Source organism: Archocentrus centrarchus, chromosome 15, assembly GCF_007364275.1.
Source record: "Archocentrus centrarchus isolate MPI-CPG fArcCen1 chromosome 15, fArcCen1, whole genome shotgun sequence".
Classification (NCBI taxonomy): domain Eukaryota; kingdom Metazoa; phylum Chordata; class Actinopteri; order Cichliformes; family Cichlidae; genus Archocentrus; species Archocentrus centrarchus.
The window spans coordinates 4,759,204-4,783,221 of NC_044360.1; the positions used below are offsets into that span (position 1 = coordinate 4,759,204).

General features: G+C 40.6%; 2 protein-coding genes across 2 annotated transcripts in view; both read left to right on the forward strand.

The window, feature by feature from the left end:
* Window positions 1-4,725, forward strand: part of LOC115792920 (protein kinase C epsilon type-like) — an 88,663-nt gene extending 83,938 nt beyond the window's left edge. The window contains exon 15 of the mRNA XM_030747556.1: window positions 239-4,725. Within this exon, the coding sequence (XP_030603416.1) occupies window positions 239-385 (147 nt within the window). The 3' untranslated portion in view covers window positions 386-4,725. The remainder of the gene's footprint in view (window positions 1-238) is intronic.
* A 2,895-nt stretch (window positions 4,726-7,620) lies between these two features.
* epas1b (endothelial PAS domain protein 1b) overlaps window positions 7,621-24,018 on the forward strand; it is a 56,329-nt gene continuing 39,931 nt past the window's right edge. Inside the window, exon 1 of the mRNA XM_030747555.1 lies at window positions 7,621-7,989. Coding sequence (XP_030603415.1) covers window positions 7,964-7,989 — 26 coding nt within the window. The 5' untranslated portion in view covers window positions 7,621-7,963. The remainder of the gene's footprint in view (window positions 7,990-24,018) is intronic.

A 24,018-nucleotide genomic window follows, 5' to 3' on the forward strand; every position in this document is an offset into this window, starting at 1 on the left:
TCTGTTTGCAGAGGACGATGCAAAAACTGATGATTATTACTTTTCTGTTCAAAGGTGAAGAAAAGAATTTAAAGTTGTTGAGTAAAGTTGAGCTTTCTGTTGCAAAAATGCACTTTTTTTTTTTTTTGAATGACCAAACATTGATCCTAGTTGTTAAAGACTGCTGACACAGCCAGTCACCTCATGTCTAAAGGCTAAATCCACCAAAAGAAGACCTTATCTCTTCTTTTCCTTCCAGAAAACCAAAAGGGACGTCAATAACTTTGACCAAGATTTTACCCGTGAAGAACCTGTTCTGACGCCTGTTGAAGAGAGCATCATCAAGCAGATCAACCAAGATGAGTTCAAAGGATTCTCCTACTTTGGGGACAAGACTGAAACCTAGACACACAAACACACACACACAAGCACACACACACACATACACACACAGACATGTAACATTAACCACAAGCACCACACCGCACCTGAAAAATGTTCAAAGACACAGTATTTAAAGAAACACAGCCTCCTGAACTGCTCCAGATTCTGATCACTCCAGGAATTATACTAAACCATTTGTATTACTCGTTATGGTTTCTGTGCTCTTGTTGTTCGTCCATTTGTCCTTATCCCATTGAACTCAAGCAGCATGCAAGTGCAGGTCAGTTACTGTAAGAAGTGACCCGATGCTCCTTCAGATGGTCCGGATGTGTTTTAAAAGCAGGCGGGGGCTTTGGACGAAACTGAACTGAAGTAGATGCAAAGGCGAGGTCATGTTCTGTGTGAGTGTGTGCGCGTGTGTGTGTGTGTGAGAGTGAGAGAAAAAAATATAATGTGCGTACAACTGTGCATGCATGTGTTGTCATTTCTTTACATAATGTGCTGCGTCCTGTGTCTCAGTGTTTTAAGAGTGTTTTTTTCTTCCCTACATGTGTATGTAAATGAAAAAAAAAAAAATAGAACATTATTGAACCAGTTATTGTATTTAAACATGAAATATCTTGAAAAATATTTTATTCATTATGAAAAGAGTTGTGGTGATAAAGGAGGTGTGAGAAAGATTTTTCTGATGAAATCACGACGATGTTGAAAGTTTAGTCTCAGTATTTGTCAGTGTGTTATTACTTTAAATAATAACCTGAGAAGAGGCACCACTGGAGTGACACTTTGGCATTTTAAATTTGAGTTCAGCCCTATCTCAGCAGTTCTGCTGTGCTCCGTCTCTCTCCTTCGTTCAGCTTCTTAGAACATTGACGTTTCAGTTCCTCATTAAAAACCAAATGGTACCACAAATGGTACTACAGTAGCGTCCTACTGGGAGTGTTTCGATGAGGTTTGCTTACAGTGTTAACAAGCTGTTTTGCATATAACGTGATACTTGACATGGAGACACTTGTCTAGTAAAGCCAAATAACAAGCTGAATCAGAAATGTCCCGGGGTGCCCTTTAAAAAGACGACTTTTTATTTTAGCTGAAGTGCTCGTTACTGATTCTCTCATTGCACCTTGTGGAGCAAAATCTTCCTGGGTCAGCTCCTTAAATACCTTTATGACCAAGTTATCCTTGAAATGCCTTGTGTGTGTGTGTGTGCGTGCGTGTGTGCGCGTGCGTGCGCGTGCGTGTACAGTAACTGTGTTATCAGTGAATGTACTGGACCTACTGTCTCTAACATGACAAACCAAACTCCCGTGACTCCACAGGAAGGTCGAGGATCATACACAGAGGAGAATGTGTTCACACTGAATGTGTTCAACTGAATGTATTTGCTCTGCAGTGTGTGTGTGTGTGTGTGTGTGTGGAGAGCCCTCTTCCTCTTATCAAGTTGTATTTTTTTATTTAAAACATCTTTTTGTTGTTGTTGAGTTGTTTTTACTGGATTGTCTCGTTCTTCTTGTTGTTTTTGGTTATTTTTTTTTTAGAAATCTTTAGGTTTTTATGCGATAGATTTCAGTGAGAATCACCTGATCGGACCCTCGTCTCCTGCACAGCATAAACATGGAGGTAAAAAATAAATAAATAAAGGCTTCAAATAAGGTTTTGCTCCATGCTGCAGGTTGATAACTTTATGGCAAATTGAAAGGATATCCAAAAATGTTCAAGAAAAAAAAACTCCAAGTGCAATACTCATTTTGTTCTTAAAATCGTTTTGCTCCTTTTCCTTCCTTTGTTGCTTTGTTTGAGGAGAAGTGCAGCAGGTTCAGGTCACAGAGAAGCGAGAATTATTCAACACCTTTTCTCACAAACCGTTAAGTAAGCAGTTCAGTGCCGGTTCCTCTTACATATGCAGTATGAATGTAATTGATGAAACGTGTTTGCCAAAAATAAATGTTGTCAAGAGCAGTCAGTGCAGAAAGTAGCGTGATATTATGAGACACATTTTTCAGGAAAAAACAAATGGCTGCAGGCTTTAGGTGCTTTTTTTTTTTTTTTTTCTCCTTATATGACTTTAAAAACACGGCGGTTTCAGGTTTAATCTTTATTAAAGTCTCTCCAATACTGGCAATTTGGCTGCAGCACAACAGCAGAACAAATCCATATATAAAAAATGAGAAGGCGACGCACGGCAAAGTTTTGAAGTCGATAAATGTTTTAAAATCTGCCTTCAGATCCTATAAAATAAAGATACATTTTTTTGAAACATAATAGTCTAATTGTGCCCAATCATCAGTGTTCTGGTGAGTGACTCTGAGGCATGTTTAACAGAAGTGAGGGCAGATAAAGGCGCTAATGAACGCACCAGAAACTAAAATTTAAAGGGGGCTCGTTAAATAGACTAATAACTGCAGCGTGCCTACACAGTGTAATTAATGGGTAACTAATTATGCATCACAGATCCTAAATAAGGACTCATTCACTACTAGTTGGAGCAAATCTGAGCTCTTCTCGAGGCTCGGCCCCAAGTGCATGCTTCATGTTGAGCTGCTGTATGAGTAAATGTGCAAACTTCCAACACAAATTTAAGGGAATGTGCAACACTGGAGCACGTGGAGGTCACAGGAGTTGATATTCATAATGTGTCCCGTACAAGCTGTGGACATCAGCATCTTTCTAAACTCACCGTGGTGATCGTTTTTAATGGCTTGTAGTTTTAATTTTATTCCTATTCAAAATGATTGTTCATGAATTAAATAAACATCATTCATTTATTAAACCTAGAAAGGATTTTCAGAGATGAACTAAACACAATTCAAATAAAAAAATAAGAACAAATGAGTGAATGAAAAAAGGAAGGTGGATGGGGTGAGGTTTACAGGGCTGTTACCTTAAAGCCTGCCCCGCAGGAGCAGCCTCCATTGGGGGATGTCTGCAGGTATAGATGGGTCTTGGATTTATAACTCGCAACAGAACGACAACTTTACAGCAAAAAATGGCTGCAAAAAAGTAATCATCATGTCATTATAAAACCAAAACTGCAATTCAAATAAAAGTCCAGTTTTAGTTTCCTAACGTTCAGCAAACAGCTGTCACCCTGAGATTTTGAGTGCTGTGTGAGAAAGCATTATGACTGGAGTGAGACTGGAGCCGGGAATAAACCGCAGCAGACCGTGCCCACTGAAGACAGTGTTTCCACCAGACATGAGCAGCGTGTTACAAAAGCATCCCAGAAGTGGCTTTTTGCTCTATTTTTGACTGAAGCTGCATCAGGTAGCATAGAGTGGAAGAAGAAGGCAGGGAGTCGGATGCATTAATTAAGCCCCCGTTCAGGCTAAACACTTTGTTTATGAAATGCTCGGGCATGTTTCAGGACTGATGCTGCATTTTTGGGGGGGGGGGGGACCAGTACTGATGCCAGTCAGTCGGAGCTGCTCTGCTGGACCAACTGTGTGATGACAGCATTTATAAATCTCACTAAGCATCTTTTATGCTTTATGTTTTTATGGACTAAAATTAAGAAAAAAGAAATCAACTAATATCAGCTGATGCATCGGTCAGACTCCAATGACAACACAATACTTTTCCTACAAAGTCCATTTGATCCAGTGCAAACAAGTCACATATGAAAGCAATTTATGGGAGTTGTGTTCTATTTTTATTCATGTGCAGAGAACATTGTAACAAGTTACCTGTCCTCTTATCAGCTATGCCAAATGAGTTATCATGTAAAGTCCAAGAATAGCACAAGAGGCAGCACCGTTCATGTAGCAGTAAAAACACATCACGTGCTGTAGCAGCAGTATTATGAGCTGAAGATGCATTACTGTAAACACAGCAGATCAGTCGCTTAACACGAGACTAAACGTCATGCTGAGCTGTCCAACTTTTTGATGTTCTCTTTTCTGTTGCAAGTTTGTTTAGTCTTTCATTTGGGGGAAAAAAAAAAAAAAAACAAAAGTCCCACTACAACCAGAAAGGGACGTCCAGTCCTTCAAGTCCTAAATGCCAAATGCCGTTTCCAACAAAAACATCTCTGACGTAGGAAACTCCCTTTCATTGGTTCTCACACCGGTGACGGACGCAGTCGGAGATAAGTGTAACACACGGAGGCACGCCGCCCATTTCAAACAGTGGATACAGTATTATGATGCGTACAGCGTCAGACGTTCATCTTCCCGCAGAGTGTTACTGTGTGTTTATGGGGTTTTTGTTGGTTTGTTTGTTTGCAGTCCCTGTATTTGTGAAGCTCTGTCTGTACATTTTGTTCATTGATGAATAATTTCCACGCTCTTCATGTGTGTTTGTTGATAGATTTTATTGTCCTATAGAGCTTTTACGTGCCAAATGTACTGTATTTAAAAGGATGTGAAGGTGTATTTTAATTTTTTTTTTCAAATGAATTAAATATCATGATGTCAGAGAGAAACCTCTGTTTGTTTGGTGTGTCATTTCTGTTCCTGTTTATGTTATGTCCTGTTTAAAAAAGTAAATGATAATTAGTTTAAAAATATCCACATAACAACACAGTGAGCAAATAGCAGAAACTACTGTAAGTGTATCTTTTCCATCTGAAATATTTGAGATGTTGACTCAGGAAGACAATGTTAAACACCCAAAGCATTTCTGTGTTTCTGAACAATGCAGTGCGACCTGCTCTTAAAACGATGGCTGATGACAAACTGAATACTTTGATGTTTCACTGAGAACAGCAACAATAGCTGCGACACAGGGCGTCCTGCTTTATTCTGCTTTCGTTTTTACTCGTGCGTCCACATATATGATGATTGGAAACAAGCGAATACTTAAATCCAGCTCTTGGTCTGCTCTGCAGATGTTGATACATATTGATACAGTCATGTTTTAACATCTACACCTGACAGCCTGCAGCTTAGAAATCTGGTTTCTGGCTCACTGGACAATGCCAAGCTGAGCTAAAAAGTGCAAATGGTGAGCTTGTGTGGATCTGAACAGTAAAATTTTCATGATAAGAAAGCCAGGAGGGGAAATCCAAGTTTTATGTACAAGATTTCCATTTTAACTGAGGCTAAAAGCCGGACAGGAGGGTGATTTCATTATTCCATTAACGGATCAGTGGAGGAGATGAACTTGGACCAGTGTGCTTTCCATGTCCTCGCCATTTTGAACGTACTGGAGTCTCTGTAATGGAAACACTGCTGTGGAGACTGACAGCAGATCAGTGATAAGAAAGGCAAAGAGAAGACAACATGTGAGGCTGGTGCCCATGCACAGGCCTCAGGACTGACTTCTGCCTTAATGAACTCAACTCAAAACTTCTGTTTTACTGTGTACTTAAAAAAAAAAAAAGAAGAAGACTTAAATCCAAAATTATTATTATTAATTTATTTATGAACTGAGTGGGCATTTTCCAGGTTTTACATTTTCCAAGTTAACTAGAGCCACTTTGCACGCATCGTTAGCTTCCAAGGGTGATGAATAATGATGTCGTGTGACATGCCATTTCAAATCCGACACGAGACGCCAAGAATTTTATGACTGGATCCCAGAAATTAAAAGAAAAAGCAAAACAAACCGCTGTAAATAAAGTTATGTTCTGCTCTATTCAAAGTTATTAGGACTGACTTCACTCTTAGCAAGACTTTTTACTGTAAGCCACAGACACATTTATATACACACGTCTGGAAGTGGGAAGTATTTTCATTTCCAACTGTTTCTGTACAGTTTGATATAAAAAAAAAAAATTGCAGTCTGTGTTAAAACTTTAAATTGCAGAAGTTACTCAAAAGTCATTTAACAAGTTGTGTAACAAACTACTTTCTACAGGGAGTGAAGAAAACACTGCAGCACTGTTATTTCTCATTTTAAAACAAAGTGCTGTAGCTGTATGTGTCATAGTCATGACTCAGTCAGAGGCCGCCATGTTTTTGGATTCCACGTTTTGAAGTCTCAACTTTAGTGTTTCGCCTCCGCGTTGGTTTACTTTGGAGCTGTGAGTTGGGAGGGTGGCGTTATCTGCTAATGCTAGCTAACTTAGCAATATTAACTCTGTGGGGGAAACATGTCAGTCAATGTGGATGGATGAGTTATTAAATAAAGAAAGTCACTCCACTCATGCTTGTTTTCATCACGGGGGAAAAAATAAACTGCCAGATGGACAAAATTTCGACTAATCTTAAAATTTTGACTTAGTAGGTATCTTGAAATTTTGACTTACTTCTGAGCAACTTCAAATTTTGAGATACTTAACTTGAAATTTTGAATTATTAAGTTGAAATTTTGAGATGCTGACCCAAAATGTCAAAAATATTGATGGAAAGGTTTTTTATAGTGGCAGAAACAAGCTTCCATACTGCTCAGAGTCATAAAAAAAAACATTTTATTTGGATATTTTAACATTAGAATCTGTGGGGATTGACTCGTTTTTGGAGCCAGCCTCAGTAGCTAACCTGAAGTTTTTGCCACTTCCACAGTGGCATTTTTCAGCTCTAGAGGATGCCCCTTAGCTCATTAGATACTGGAATAAAACATAAAAGATGTATGATTAATTTCATAACAGAAGTATTCGTTAAGTTTAACACATGAGCTAAAAATAGCAGTCTTAAATTTGACAAAATTAACACTGGATTTTAAGTTTCTTAGTCGAAGCTGATTCAGCATTTTATCTCTTAGTTAAGTAAAAATGAGTAAGAGTTCACTCACATAATTACATTGTGCTTTTCCAATCTCATTGTACATCCTGTATAATGACAATAAAGGCATTCTATTCTATTCTAAATGAAACAAAACCATTATTATCCTAGTAAAGAATTAAAACCCACTTGTTATGCAGTTTGAGGTATATTTATAACATGAAGATAAATTATCTGAAAACAGTCTTAATCACTGTAAAGGATAATAAAATCCTTCATAGAAAACTTAATAAATTTACTTTCATTAAATGAGAGTTGATTACACTACATGTCTAAATTTTAAAGTGTGATATTTCACGGGGAATGGTCCTTTAAGTTTGACTTTAGGCTACTTTTCAGACAAAAAAAAAAAGTGATATTATTGAGATTATTATAAGTACCTGTACATACCGAGCATTTGGAGGATTATAACCTCCACACCTGTAAGGTAAGGAGCGCGGTAGCCACAGGGGGAGGGCGGGGCTGTGTATGGGGACGGGGGTGGGTCTCCCGGTGGCGTTCCCAGCCAATCAGCTGTCCGGGTCTGAGCTTCAGCTGAGCCTCAGGTCAGACAGAGCAGCTCTGGGAGTTTGCATATCAGCAAGCGAAGAAAAGTTTTGACAAGGGGACCTGCGGGCGGCTTCTGTCAGCAGCAGCAGCAGCAGCTCAGCGTTCAGCCTGTGTGGAGTCTTTTCTCAGCGGGTGAGAGGTTGTACAATCCTCGGCAGTGTTCTGAGACTGTACGGCCCGATCCCCCGGCTCATTCACCGCCAGCCTGGACTAACTAAACGCTTCACAGGTTTAATGACTTCATCTGTCAGCGGGCTCCTTCTGACCTGCGCACGGTGTTAAACCTGCTTCTTTTTTTTTTTCCTCTCTCTCTCTTTTTTTTAAAATACATATTTTGACTCTAAAGTTGGACTTTACTCAGCCTGTCGTGGAAACAGCACTGCGAAAATATGACAGCCGATAAGGAGAAAAAGAGGTAAGAGACTCAGGATTTACTCCTCTCTTTCAGCCTCTCTGGTTTTAATTTCCTCCTTCATGGATGCGACTTTATTAATTCGCGGCTTGTAATGATAGAGGCTGTTTATTGAGTGTAGAGGCTGCCTGACAGTTGGCTACTGTGGCACAGAGAGGGGACCTGTTGCTGCAGTGCTGCATGTGACTCGGCCTGGCTTTGTGCTCTGTGCTTGTTGGACGGCGGTGGTTTCACGCAGCTCTGTCACAGCTTTAATCTTAGCCTTGCATTAATTCTGATGCACCGAGGCTGGAAGGTAAGTGGCTGCTTTAGCCTGTAACTGAATCGAGCTTTTGTTTTGCTGAAGAGCTGCTGATTGTTAATGGGCTTGATTTAGGTTTGCACTGTGATCAGCCGGAGTTACTTTGAATTTTGCATATTTCTAAAAACCCGAATCAGCTGTAAAGGACTTTAAAATGCTTTCTTATTAATTGCTTATTAACTCCAAACAGATCTAAAATTTAAAACAGTTACTCATCTTGCTGAACTTTTGAAATTTTTTTTGTGTGCAAATACCTCAATAGAGGCTCACTGTTAAAACCCACAACAGTTGTGATCTTTTTAAATGCAAATTGTTGTCTTAACATGAAACTTCCTGCACTTTCATGCAGATTTAAACCCACATAAAACACTTTGATCCTGCAGAACAGGATGCGTAACAGACATTAAATGCGCAACTTGCATGCAAAGTAGCAAATTAGCGTGTATATATAAGTATGAATAATTATAAGAAAGTATAAAGAGCAACAACATTTACACGGAATTTTACACAAGTAAGAACAAGAAAACATACAGTCCACACATTTTTCCAGTAAGTCGGCATTTTCTGGAGAGAATCCAAGCTGTTGACCCTTAACCTCCCTTTAACAGTAGCCGGATGTCAGTATAGGTCAGTCAGTCATTACAGCAGATCTCAGACTGACTGATCAGGAAAGTTCTAGACCTGCAGGTATCTTGCAGTGCCTTGCTGTGAGAGTGCTTTCCTGAACGGTCGGTGAGGACTGCTCGCCACTTGAAGTTCAGCCAAAATCTCCAAAAAAAAACTGTTGCTGCGTAATTGGCAACATTCATTTAACTATGACTCCATTTTTTTCCCCCCTCTGTAGTCAGCTGACACAGCAGATAATCTTGTCCTTTAACCAGTTTGTCAAACAGGAGATAGTTACGCACCTTTTATCTGGGTCAGTGTATCCCAGCACAAATATGACATGGTCTTAGTATGGCATGTGGTTTCTAATTTATCTCCTAATTATTTTAATGTTGCAGGTATGTATTTCCTCTGTTTCCCTGTATTTTATTTCTTCTTTCTTTTGGGTTGTTAATGGTTCATCAGTGTTGGTGAGGCCTCCAGCTTAATCGTTGTGTAATAATGCTTTACTGGTCCCAGCTTGTCCCAGTTTGCGTGGCCACAGCAGCCCGTTAGTCAAAGTGCTTTAACATCTTACCTGTGGGAAATCCTTAATTAAGTATGCTGCTTTATTTCCAGTAAGAGCATGAAAAGATACTGAACTTAACGTTTAATCAAGTGATCCCCAGAGGTTTTCTGCACAATAATCTTTCACAGCACCTGGAGAAGAAAACCGATATCAGTCAGTGCAGCTGTTTTTGCTCGACACCTTCTTGCCTGTCCAGCCCACCTCTGTGACTCTTCTCTCCAGTTCTTGCCTATCAGATCAGGCCTAAAGGTGAACAAAGCAGGGACTGAGGATTACCGGACTGTGTGCCAGGGGTGAAAACATTGAGAGAAAGAGGGAGAAAATGACTTTAGGAGATGGAAAGTGAGATGAGTATGGGTGCATTTCCTCTGACTGGTCAACGCCTCGGTGCTTCTGTTGAAGACCTATCGGCCATTTTAGGGAACGGGATCTCTGCGTGTGTGTGTGTGTGTGTGTGTGTGTGTGTGTGTGTGTGTGTGTGTGTGTGAAAAGCATGTGTGTGTAAGTGTGTGAGAGTTCACTGGCATTTGTCTCCTCGTCGGTGTGTCCTGTGTGTGTGTTTGTGTCACACAGTAGTGTGCCGTCACTGCTGCGGCCTGGATGTCATAATTGGTTTGATAAGTTTTGAATCATGACAGCTGCCTGGCAGACTCACAGTGTTTATCTGAGATGCAGTATCTCTCATTGCTTTTATTAATAATACTTGTGTGGATGTGATGGACTGGCTAAAATTACTTTGTGTCCACTTTTGTCACTCAGCTTATGCTTGAACATAAATCTGTCTCAGTAAATGTTTAAGTAATATTACATAATACAGAGCTTAGTCTCCAAAGTACGCACACAAACAAATTTAAAGAATTGCTCTTTACTTTTATTAAAGTTTGTACCACATAATGTCCTGATGCACAAAAGGTCAGATCAGGTTTTAGGAGATTTCCACCCTTGAGTCACTGATTGTTATATAGACTGCATTGTAAGACATTATGATTTATTTATTTATTTTTAAAGGTGAATATGTCTATTGTCAGCCTACAACTGAAAATTTTATAATCAGGCTGCTCAGATGCTGGTTGTTTTTAGCCTTTAACTGAGTAATAATTTGCTCAGTAAAATGTCACTGTAAAAGCTTGCATCAGCAGAACAAAATCCAAGTCTACAAATAGAAAAAAAATCAAATTCTCCAAAAATATGGATTTACAGTGTTTTTGATAAATTACTTATCATTTATTGCTCTTTCTGCAGTTGGTACTTTAAAGGTAATCGTTCAAACGTTAGATTAGTCGGGACCTGCTTCCAGCAGCAAGCGAAAACGAAACGTGTAAGTCAGCAAACGGCACAAAACTGGATAATTTCACACTGTAGTTGAACCCTGCTCTCCTGCCTGTGCTTTCTTGGATCTGTTGGACCAGGTCTCCATTATGTGGGCTTTACCTCCCTTTTTTTTTTTCCTTCAATGCTTGGCAGGTATTTTTGCTGGAGAGAAAATACAAAAGGTCAGATCAGATGCAGTATAGCACCGTGGGAGCAAACAGGGCTGTAGCTGAGCACGTTTTAGGCTGTTTTGCATTTTAAGTTTCCGCAAGTTCAAATAGTCAAGGTGTAAAAATAAATATAAATAAATAATAATCAGATAAATCAATTCAAAAGAAAAAGTTAAATTCAGGATAGCCTCTCAGAAGCATGTTTTAACAAGAGCCTGAAAACAAGTGAGAAACATGATACAAGAACCTCGAACTGGGTGAATTCAGAGTGGTAAAAAGTGTGTGTGTGTGTGTAAGGCTAGCTTTGTGTCTTGTTATCCACTGAGTCAACACTAATTTGAACTGTCACTGCAAGCTTTTCTGGGCCTTGACAATATTAGCTGCCGGTAGAGTTAACACCCTTTTTTGATAGGGAGCAAAGAAGCTTTTCCTGAATTTGGGTATGCAATCAGCAGAGCTCCCAAAACCAGAGATGCCCTTCAGGCAGTCTGTATTATAATAATAATAATAAAAATATGTTGTGTGTGTGTGTGTTCAGATTGAAGCTAAATGCAGTGCACTGTAGCTCACTTTTGTTTGTTTTCTCAGGCCTGAGCTTTTACAGTGCTCATCTGTATTCACAGCTAATGTTACATTACTGTACTTTTTTCCTTCAGTAACTGTTACAGTGTTGCAGTGGCCTACATAGCGCACACTTGTTTGTTTACTTTGGTATGTAGCAACTTTAGGAAGTCTTTACCACAGTTTGACTCTGTGATAAATCAGCAGTCTCTGTCACGTTACTGAATACATCGAATAGCTTTATTTTCACATGTTAGCCGACTGATACCAGAAATAAGTCGCGGGCTCGTGAGGAACTCCTCTCGCTTCTTTCAGCATGTGATCCCACTGGAAACAATGCTCAAAGGTCAGAGTCCAGGGCAGCTGCCAGGCAGATATACATTACATGACTGCTGAGAGATTGGGCCATTTGACTGTTTTTCTGTCTCTTTGGAGGACATTTTGCTATTATCAGTGTTGGTGGGGGTGTAACGGTATCTTCCCGCAATAACAAAATGTGACTGTATGATTTTATGATGTCAAAAAAATTCAGCAAAATATGAACTACAATAGCTGATGTGTAAAAATGTTTGCAAATATTGAGGAAGGGCTTTGATTTTAATTCTAGGAGGTGCTGTTTGGAAGAAAAAAACCAACTAGTAGTCATGTGTATGTTATCTTAACAAGAATCAAATGGTATAATGATATGGGGTCTGTGAGGTATGTATCAAAGGTCGTTCTTTTGTCTTAGGTGGGTGAGAACAGGCTCTTGGAAATAAGAGCTGCGGTTTGTTTTTATTTTTCTGACTCTCAAATACTTTGGAAAACATTCCAAGTGCTTTCGGCATCATCTCCCGGTCTTCAGCACATAATTCACGTGTTATCAGCTGAGTGAATTTAATGTGCCCAAAAAAACCCCAAAAGACTTTGAGTTCAGTTTCTGTTTGTGTTTTACAAGAGACGGTACATAAAATCACTTTCATTGATGGAGCACATGCAGCCCAATTCAATCTCAAATGGCTCAGGCCAGTAAAACCAGTGTAATAACAAGCACCTATAAAAAACCCGTCAATTTTCCCCATTTTCATGTGTAAAGAAGCACATTCAGAAAATATCCACATTTAATGAAGCATCTATTTATAAACAGATGAGGAGCCTGAAATAATAAACTGTCTGTATGGCTCCATCATCCTTATCCGTCTTCATAATGTTATGACGAACCATAGGTAATGTCTTTTTTTCCACCATTTTTTTTTTTAATTAATTAATTTTTCCTGTAAGAAGGCTGTAAACCTTCTTACTGGGATGAAATTAACAAGCAACAACTCTGATATATCCTGGAACTTAATGCTTCTCGATGCAAAATACAATGAAAAGTGCAAAATGTAGTTTTAATGCTTTCCAAACCTCCCCAATGGGCTAGACTTTACATTTTTGGTCTTCTGGCAGACTTAATGCTTGATGAATAATTCTGGCACCTTGTTTGCATTTTTGATGTTTTTAGGTCACAGTTTTTCGGAGCTGTGGTGCTGGGATTTCCATCATATTAGTCCAAAATATTTCACTAGTTGTTGAACTTTATCCAGATTGGCGTTGGTGCTGTAGAGTGACCAGTTTAAAGCCTTGATTTGTGATTTTAATTATCTGTTAAACACACCGGTTCGGTAACATATTCTTGCTGCTGTTACATCTTTGTGTCCTGCTCTCTCGTGCTAACTCATGGGAAGGAGAGGGGAGGACGAGGGAAGAGAACAAGTTGCCAAAAACAAGACGGGGAGACACAAAAGGGAGGACAGAAAATTGTTAAACAAGGCAGCGAGATAATCAAGTGGATGCAGAGGTGATATAGATGAGTGTAAATCAACGAGATATTTAACGAGCAATGACTAAAATCAGATTACAGAGACCTGCCAACTTAATGCTTCACATCCTTGCAGCACTCGGCTGTGGGCCGAGGTCTTGGTTGGCACGGCGCTGTCATGCCTCTTTTGTGTGCTAACCCTGGGCAAACCCGGCCTCCCAACACTACCCAGACATCACGCCACTTACAGCAGACGCCCAACCTGCCCATTGCAAGACAGAGGAATGCGAGGAGAGATGGAGAGGGTGAAGCCTGAGTGCTAATAATTGAAGCTCTGAGTGAATTTACTGCCTCATGTATAAAGATGTTTGCTGGATTCAGAGATGGGACGTGATTAAGTATGTTAACTCAAGTAGAGGGCTTCAGTGAGGTTATAAAAATCACAGTCTACTTAGCCACTGTGACATCACCAAATGGTTTTGTACTACACAGTATGACACCTCGTTGTCAGTGTTTTGGCCACCCACTATTGTTTTTTTTGAAGGCAGAAATTACAGTAATTAGATGAGAGGGTCGAGTCCTAAGTTATTACCTAAGGTTAGCAGGCCTGCTAATTAGTGCTAAGTAATAAACTGCTCTATGTAGCTGTAGTTTATTACACTTAGTAACAAACCATAGCAGGCCGTTTCATTAGATAAATGGCACAAAAGGCACCAGTGCTACAAATAAGGTGGTATTGGTGCCTTTTGGTAGAGAGGTCCAGTTCAGTGGCTCCAATGAGGGAAGATGCACCTGGCAGATGGTGAGCGTTATAGACCCCTGTGTTGAGGCACCTGTCAATCAGTCAACTCGGTACCTGTAAGCTTTACCAGTATACAAATGGATGAGTTCTAACTGACCATGAGGAGCATTTTAATATAGAAGTCTAGAGGGAGTGACTCACTTTTGGAGCCAGCTTCAAGTGGCCACTGTGTGATCTGCAGAAGAAGTTGCGTTGGGATTGGGATTTCCCAAAACAGTTTTCCTGGATTGTGACAAAGCTGGTAACTTAATGTTGAACACACTGAAGTTACACTTTTGCTTTGATGACTTCCAAGAAGCGCCTCTTAACTGCTCGCAATGATTCCCAGACTTGAGCTGAACTTTGTCTTCGATATCAAGTACGGGCAGAATTTATTGCTTCCCTTAAGGAAAGGAGGGGAAAAAAAAAAAAAAAGCTGTTACTACAAACCACTTGCTGGCTCTGCCATTGTAGGTTATTTTCAGTTTAAATCTGAATAAACAAACAAAAGCTTTGTGCCAACAGCAACATCAGAAGACACTCCAGTCTGTCAGTTTTGAGTCTCTCTGGTTAGAAATGTGTCCGTTTATTTTGAGAGTCCACTGTTTGTGTTTGTAAAGCTCTTTTCAGTGTTTTACTCAGGGGTAAACAATTTGAGAGGAAGATGAAGACTGAAACAATGGAGACCAAACAAAAATGGAGAATAAAGGGAACAGAGGGAATGAAAGATTGAGTGGAGAGAGGGAGGCTTTGGTTTATTAAGTAGCAAAGTGATCCAGGCAAAGATGCACTACATTCACCAGCTGCTTTGACTCGTGTGGTTTACTGTGATTGATTCTTTCTGGGTGAACAGTTTTAACTGAGCGTGATGGACTTTATATTTTAGAGGCATGTGTAGATTCTAAGGAGGCTGCTGGCAAACAGTTATTTAACACATCAGTGCTGAGAGCACCCACACAGCAGGAAGACACAATTTAAAGGCTAATAAAAGTGGAGTTCAGTAATTCTTAATTTTTCTTATAGCTTCAGGCTGTTTTTGCATCTCCCGAGATTCCAAATGTTGGGAGGATCGATCCACCTGTATCATTCTGCGGGAGAAAGCACACTGGTTTGGTTTTAGCTGAGGTAACTGGCTGCTGAAAGACGGTTTAATACACGATCCAGCTGACATTTAGCATGTGTATTCTCACCTCTGACGGATGATTAAAAAAGAAAAAGTTCAGGGCTTTAGTGCATGTGTGAAAACGGCTTTGCGGAGAGCAAGTTCCTTAATATTTAGAACTCTAATAAAAGCAAACTGGCAATAATATATTTTGCTTTAAAATCCAATGTCCAGTCTCATCACAAGTTTTTTTTCTTTATTTATAACAACATAGAAAGAAATACTCAGACTCGGGGCGCCGGGGTGGCTCAGAGGTTGAGCAGGTGACCACCACGTGGCGGCGCAGGTTCGAGTCCCGCCCTGTCGCCATTTTCCGTGTGTCTTCCCACATCTCTCTCTCTCCTCCCAATTTTCTGTCTCTCTCCACTGTTGATTAAAAAAAAAAAAGAAGAAATTTTGTTTTTGGCTCTTATAACGAGCACTTAAATGAGAAAAATCATTAACTGATTACAAAAACTTTTACTGTTAGGAAATTGTTCAGAAACTCGTGACGTAGCACAAATGATTGTTAAAGAAATAAAAGATGCTATTATTTCTTTAAAGATGCCACTTCTTTCTGTAATGAAATTGGACTGGGGGTCAGGTCTGTGAGTGAGTGCATGCACTGTCAGGCCATAAATATGAATCCTTTTTTTTTTTTTTCGGTGTGCAGCAGCAGAGCTCAAAGTTCAGACCGTGTGCATCAAACAAACTGGCGAAGCAGAGACCCTGCTGACTCCTGAGGCCCCTGGTCAGCCGCACTTACAGTCCAGACCCCTGAGCAGTGAGGGGGGGGAAACGACAGGGGAGGCGAAGAGTTGGTCTGGGAAACTTCTCTCTACATCTTTCCATTGTTGTTTTTTATCTCATTCATTCTCACCCGCCTGCACCCCCTCCTCCTTTCTTGAACCTATTTTCTTTTTTCCTTTTCGCTCATATCACAATGTGTCATATTTATTCTGGACTCCCGACTGCGCTGTTTGCCCCGCTCACTTTGTTGTTGTTGCCACGCCCCCCCCCCCCCCCAAATTCCCGTTCTTTGCCTCTCCTGCTCCTCCGCATTCTCCTCGCTCTCTCCTCCTTCAGAACTCTGTCTCCTTGCCATTTCCTTTTTCCCGTCCGCCAGCTCCCCGTCTTCCTCTTCCTCTGCTACCAAATTGGCTACAGTCCATGATCCACTGTGTGTCACCTGGCTGAGATCCATCTCCCTGTAGACAACCCCCCCAATTTCACCTCCAGGGTGACTATGAAAAGTTTGCTCTTCAAAGTCAAAGGTGGACATAGAAAGTTTGCTTTATTTACAAATTTCCCAAACTCAGAATAAATAATTGCAACCACCTTTTCCTTAACCTTGAAGGTACCCTGTGGGGTTTTATTGTAAACATATTTACATTTCTCACGAAAGTCCACATAGCAAGAGGTCAGGGTGGATGGAAGGGTCACCAAACAGGGAATTTTAAGGGGGGGGGGGCTGTTCTGTTTCAAACTGAAACATCTGCTTGACCACAATCATTCCATATCCACAGCCATGCCTCTGTTACTGTAACCAATGATAAAGCTCCCTTAACCTTAGCAGAGGAATAATTTTAACCACACTGCATAAACAGTAGTTCCATGCAGCCAGGCAAGCTGTTCCTCAACCGCAGAGCTGTTGCATCACAAAATACATTTATTCAAGTGCTCAGCATGCTGGTCATAAAGACAGTCTCTAGAGTTTCCTGTACTTGGTGGAGATGTACTGCTGTGTTCAAAGGGTGATTTTTAGGCCCCGTTTACACCACCCCATTTCCACTGGAAACGGCCTCCCGTTTACACCGAGACGTTTCAGAAACAATCTGCGTTTACACGGGACGGCAGAGACACTGGAAACGCTGTAGTTCCCACTGCCAGGCCACAAGTTGGCAGTGTGGTTTTTTTTTTTTTTTTTGCAAAGCTTGTTTACGCAACACGCGCATCCGTGGAGGGACTCAGTGGGATGCGCGGCAAAGATTTGTTGTGTGAGAAGCGCTATGTGGACTGACGATGAGGGTGGATTGCTGCTGCGCACAACAATAAATTATAAAACTGCAAAAGCACAGGAAAATATTGACTGGGAATCGTGCCACCCGAAATACGCAGATATTTAAGTTAAAGATTAAGTTCAGTTCAAAAGACTGAGCAGCACAAGAAGCACTAGTGAATCCGCCATTGCGATTGTTGTTATTCTTTTAGCACATGCGCGGAAAACTGTGGCGGTCGCAACCATAGTGCGTGTGTGTGAGTGCCCCCGTTTCCAAAAAGCAGCGTATTCGTCCGTTTACACGGAAACACAGACCAGCGCGTTTCTGAAACGCTCCACTCTGGACCGCGTTTCCAAAACACATCGTTTTCGCTCCGTTCTCGTGTAAACGGGAGGCTGAAACGCATCAAAACGGGACCTTAAAATCTCCCCTTCGAGGTTTTCTGCTCGCGCGCCTCTGGACCACTCTTTCGGTGAATTACCCTCGAGTGTGATCGGGGGTATTTTGTTCCCACATTTGCCAGTTTGTGTACTATTGTTCCCACAGGATCCAACCATCACTGCAGATTTCTACTGTCATCTCCAGAGGTTTCTAAGAGAGAACATTCAGTGCAGACTGGTGTGCTATTTGTACGTTAGTGGATGCAATGAAAAACAAACACCATCTTCGGTCAGCACCCACTCCGTTCTCCAGATTCGCCTGTTTTTGAACTTGTCAGAACAGAACTTCTGTGTACAAAGAGATCAGCCTGGTTAGATTATTGCTTTCTGTGTTGATTTCGCATGTTTAAAGCTTTTTCTTTCTATGTCATTTTCAGCTCTCTGTACATTTTTACTGTTCAAGATGAATTTGCAAAATGAGGCCAGAGGTCAGGTGCTGATAACGAGGGCAGAGCAGTAAATCAGGGCTTGTGTTTGACCTTCACCTGGTGTGTGTTTTGCTGCCAGAAAAACATTTTGCAAACACTTGAAAAAATGCCCCAGAACCAAGTTTCGTGGCTTTTGAAGTCAAGAAAACTCGACAACTATGCTAGCACCTTCGGAGAGAGCAGCAATGAAGTGAAAACCAGCCCCAGACTTGCATTCCTCCTCCTTTAAGTCGGTGTAATCCTCTCCTACTGATTACACTTTGTCATTCCCTCCGTTCAGTTTGCTTTTGAGGACCTGAGAACTAATGAAAGGCTGCCTTCGCCAGTCATGGTCTTCATTTTTGTCATCACATCTCTTTAGCTCCCTTCAGAAACTGTAAGTAGTGAGTCAGTGTTGCTATTATTGCTAGAAAGCACAGAGGAACTGGATTTCCTTCTGTTTCGCAAGACCCTAAAAGCAGACCAGAGGTACTGATTTAACCAACAAAAGCTTCTCACAGGTGTCAGCTGTATCTGTAGCTGCACCACCTCATGGAGGGGGAGAGCCGACAGCTCCAGCCCTCTTCATCTGCACTGCATTTTTTTTGGAAGTGACACTTTTGTCAGCTTTCATATTTGGAGGAGGGAAAAAGAACACTAAAGAAGCATCCAGTTGCAGGAATTTGAGTTAAATTCACTGTAGTAAAAATGAAGGTTAAATTAACACTGTTTAAATGATCGCAAACCTTTTTTTTTTTTTCTCTCCTCCCTCATCCTTAAATGACTTAGCATTGGTTATTTTGCAGTGGTGTTAAAAATTCGAAATTGAGACCCAGGCTGTGATACATATTTGGACTGTGGGAGGAAAGCAGAGTACCCACACAAACACAGGGGAAAGGAATTAAAATGAATTCAGATCACATGGGTGAACACCTTTCTCATCACAACTAAAGGTTGCTTTTTTTTTTTTTTTTTTTTTTTTTTATGGACACTGTTTGTAGTACATCTTATAGTGGTAAACTACTTAGGGAGGTTATTTTTGCAACAGTAAAACAACTGTAGCAACCAAACAGTCAACAGCATTATATAATAAAGCTTACATACTTTACTGCGCAGTATTATTATATTATAGCAAGAAAAAGCTTTAAATAACTAAAAGCTGGTAAATCCAGTTTCCTTCTTGTAAATTAACAGCGTATCTGTTTATCATTTATAGCAACAGTTTCTTACTGGGAAAATATTACAGTCCTATACTGAGTGGAATATGCTTTACAGTACACTTCTGTTTCTTTGTTACAGTTCCCTGTATAGTATGGCGTTATTAACATTGTAGTTACATAAAATACAACCCCGTTAAACTTAATGTTATCCTGGATAATTTAAACTTTGTCTTCTAAGCTTGCTCTGATGACACCCCCACAGACACACACACACACACACACACACGCTCACACATGGCGGTGAAGTCCAAAAAAAAAAAAAGTCTCTACGATGTTTTTGTAATGTGCGTGAACTCGCCGTGTGAATCCTGATGATGGACCGTATTTTCCTTTAGTTTTTCAAGCTAAATGTTTAAATCTGTGCCCTTCAGCTCATTTGGTATTCTCAGGAGAGCTCGAGTCTGGTCAGCTGACCTCCCTCACACCACCTGTGGTCTCTTACTCTCTTTCATTCTCTCTCTCTTTCCCTTTCTCCGTCCCCTCTGTGCCTCTTTCAATCAGCCAGTCTATCCCAACCATCAGCGTGCCGTGGGCGTGTGTGTGTGTGTGTGTGTGTGTGTGTGTGTGTGTGTGTGTGTGTGTGTGTGTGTGTGTGTGTGTGTGTGTAACTCTCTTTCATGGACTATCAGAGTCATCAGCAATCTCCTGCATCGTTCTTCCCCTGATTGAGGCAAAGTCGGGGCCCCTGTCTGGGATAGCTGTTTGTTCGTGTGTGTGTGTGTGTGTGTGTGTGTGCGTGCGCTTGTGTTTGGCTGTGTTTCTAGAACTTGATGTTCCTTAGGATCACAGATTAGCAAGTACTGTATTGTTGCTCTGTGTTTGTTCGGCGAGGCGCCACAACTACAGGAAGACCCACTGTAAGCAAGGAAAGGTGTGTGTGTGTGTGTGTGTGTGTGTGTGTGTGTGTGTGTATTGTGGGTGTGGGCAGACTGTTTGGCCTTTTCTGAACCTAGACCACCTTTTATAGTGGAAAACATGTTTTAATTTCCATAAATACCTAAAAGAAAAAATACACAGGATAATTTTACAGGATTCTTCATATCTAAAAAAATAGAGAAATAAAACCACCAGTATGCTTGAAATAAAAAAAAATAAATAAACGTAATGCTTGGAGACAGTTATATTTTAGTAACTAGTGGTCCAAAACTATAAGTTTGTTGTTCTGATTGATCATCAACATATTATCATTGCTGATTTTAAAACAAATGTTTGTTGTTTATTGTTAAAGAAAATTCAGTCATTTCAAGTTGAAAACAGTCATTTTTGTGTACGACAAACTAATTTAGACCAAACCAAAGAGAACAAAGGCTCACTTTTGGAGGCGCTCGGCTTGCGAGTTCACACTTCTAGTTTTTGTGGGATTGATAGAGATCTTCATACAGGTGCACTGATCCTTAAAGAGGTGAAAGAATGGTACAAAAGTTCAAGCCTCAGTGTCAACGAAATCTGCAGATCTCTACTCGGTGAGAGTGATGGAAATGACAATAAACTGATTAGAATATTTTTAGTTACTGGGCAGAAGAGCAAATGGTCCATGAAACACACACACCTACACACGCACACACGGCCTGACACCTGCTCTGGTTGCAGGATCTGTTTCCTATAAGCACCTCTTGGCTTGTTATCAAAATAACCGCAGCAGGCGTTAGGACCTTTTTTTTTTCTGGGCATTTGTCTTCATGTACTCGTGTGTTTACGTGGCTGAAACCTGAAGATTTAATCCAAACCTGAAATAATACATTTGTGGATTAGTCTTTCCTCAGTTGCCAGCACCTATATGTTGTAGTTTCCGGTGTCAGCGTTCTAACAGCCGTATATTTCAGCCAGAGCAGGTCAAATAATGTGGAAACTAAGATGGGGATGATTTTTAAATGGTGCCGGTAAGACTGCAGAGTGTTTGCATGATACCACAACAGTACCTTGGTTTACGCACACCAACATACTTATATATCATAAACCTGCAATAAGCTGGTGCCCCTTTTCTGATTGGTGGGGGCGTTGGGAGATTCCTCTCAAAAGCCAGCTTAAAGGCCTTTGTGGAATATTTTGTGGAATATGTTTGCATCTTTACGTGGCAAAAAAACCCATCTTTTTGTTGCATTCACACATCATTACAATATGTTCAAAGAGTGAGAGCCAACTGTGGCAATTCACCTTGATGTTCTGTGCAAGTAAAATCATAATTGGTTGGATTAAATTAAATGTTGACAGTGCTTTACCTTTTTGAATGTTACCTTTTTGTGTGTGTGTGACACTTATTACTATTCATGGATCTACATAAGGTTAATTTTCATACCTTAGTGCACAATGCAGATGATCCTGAACACCACACACTCCATCTGCTCATTTTTGAATGCAGATCTGAACAGATGAAGCTCTGTGCTGTGCAGACAGAGAGGGCTGCAGGGGAAAACTGTATTAACGGTCTCATTACTGCCAGCAGAGAGGGGAACAGACACAATATGTCCGAGAGCAGCAGCGGCGGCTCTGTCCTCTTTATTGTTTACGTTTGTTTTTGTTCAGATTGGGTCTGAAAACGAGCCGCTGTAATCTAGCGACTGAGCTACATGTGAGTGTGCATGCACATGTTCCTCCTCATGCTTCAGGCTGCGGCCGTCCAATGACAAGTTAATCGCAGAGAGAGCAAGAAAAAGTGATTGAATAAAGCTCGCGGCTGTGTGGAACAAGAAAAAAATGAATGAGGAACGAGGGCGTGAAGCTGCTGTACCGTGCTCAGGTTTCAGGTTCACTTTCCAAGCAGCAACGCTTAAGGTCAAAAAAAAAAAAAAATCTCTGGCTCTGCTGCAGTGTTCAGATCTGAAGCTGCCTGTCAGGTGATCTCATAATGCTGACTGATGCTTGTAAAAACAATTTGAGAGCAAAGTGGAAACTATAAACACGAGTTACACCTTCTATAATTGGAGCCACAAATTGGCCATTTGTAGTCCAGTCAATAAAACGCTGTTAATGTGGGCAAGTGTGGATCTGTTAAATGACAAGTTACTGCTAACGCCAAATGATTTTATCGGTGGGTTTTCATTAAAAACAAAAATGCAATTTAAAATCATAAAAAAAAAAAAAAATCAAAATTGACGTGAGCAGTTTTTCTGTTTCACTGTGATTCATTTCATTTCCTCCACTTTGCCACTCTCGATTAGTGTTACGCTGCTGTCAGTTAAAACACTTCTTGCACATATACAAAAGACGGATGATACACTTTGAGGACCTGAAACTTTTCAGTACAAACTGAGAAGACTGAAAATTACAAGTGGAGCACAGATGATAAATATTACGGCTGGTGGTGGTGATAAAATTTTCCAACCAGCCATCAAACACCAGCTGCTGATATACGTGCATAGGTGTGCAACTTCAGCAGCAGTTCCTTACATATTAATGTGACTAAATGTGCAAAATAAAGTGACACAAAAAAAACAAAAAAAACATGAATGTTGACTGTCTCTGCTAGCTGCTGTTTTATCCAGTCTGTCATATATAGTAGAAAAATTAGGAAATGAGAAGTCACGTCTATCAAATGTGTTGCTAAAAAAAGCCTCATTTGTTTCTACCTGTTTTAATATCCAGATCTCGGACCGCAGCACCCTCTTAGAGAGCAGTGCACACTAAACCAAATCAACTCTTCTATCACAAACGCAACACAAACAGACATCCTTTTAGAGCGGCTCATGCCGCGTTTGCGTGAGTGCTCGATGATTAAAATAGCCGGCGACCCGCACAAACATTTCCCCAGCTTGGGTTGTTATTCTCACAGGTCCTTTTTTAAAAGCAGCTTTTAGATGTTGCCAATGAATCAGAGCAGAACAAAGAATGTTATCTCTGCTTTTTACATCATTTTCTGGCAAGAATAGAAGTCAGAGCTGAAACTTGTGGGATGTTTTCATTTCAGAAGCTTCAGCTTTCCAGGGCTTGATTCATGCTTTGGCCTCAAGCAACTAAGTGTACTGCTTTGGATTCTTATTGTAGGTGTGTTTCAGCTTTCAGAACAATATTTATGACTGTAGGAGCGATGGATCATTACTGTCAGCTCTATGGAGGTCACCTTTTTTTGTACATGTACGTGTGTGCCTATATGTTGTGGTTGCGTGTTTAGTGTGTCATTCTGAAGTGGCAGAAACTTGTGGTATGTTGGGTTGTGGTATGTTTTAACCTCTGCCTTGTTTTTAGTTAGCAGTTCAGGGTTAAAGGATGAATCCATGCCTGCAGCAGCTGAGAGGGTAACACAAGCAGTATTAAATATTAACCTGTCCTTTAGTAGCCTTTTAAGCGTTTTTCGGGATGTTTGATCTAACTTTTTTTTTGGGAGATGAGCGGAGCGGTAACTGGCTGATCGTATTTTCCACATGGCTTGATTGCATGAACTCAGTACCCTCTGCAGCCAGACTGTTGTGTCTTCTCAAATATGCGTCTGCATCGAGCAGCAACTACCAGATGTGGATACAGAGCTGAGTTTTATTTATTCAGCATCTCAAACTGTATCGAAACAAGACAAAACATACAAACTACAGCAACACAGGCAAGTCTGAACAGGTACTGTAGGCCAAAGACTTTTTTTTTTTTTTTTTTTTTTTTTTTTTTTAAATATCTGTATCAGATACGGAGCCCTGTATGAGTAAGGTGCAAACTCTAAGAGCTGGGTTTAACTCTAAAGTGAGGTGCTGCCAACAATCCCTGTTGAAAGACCTCCATTTGTTGATCTCTGAAAGTGACTGCACAAACTTGAAGTGGCTT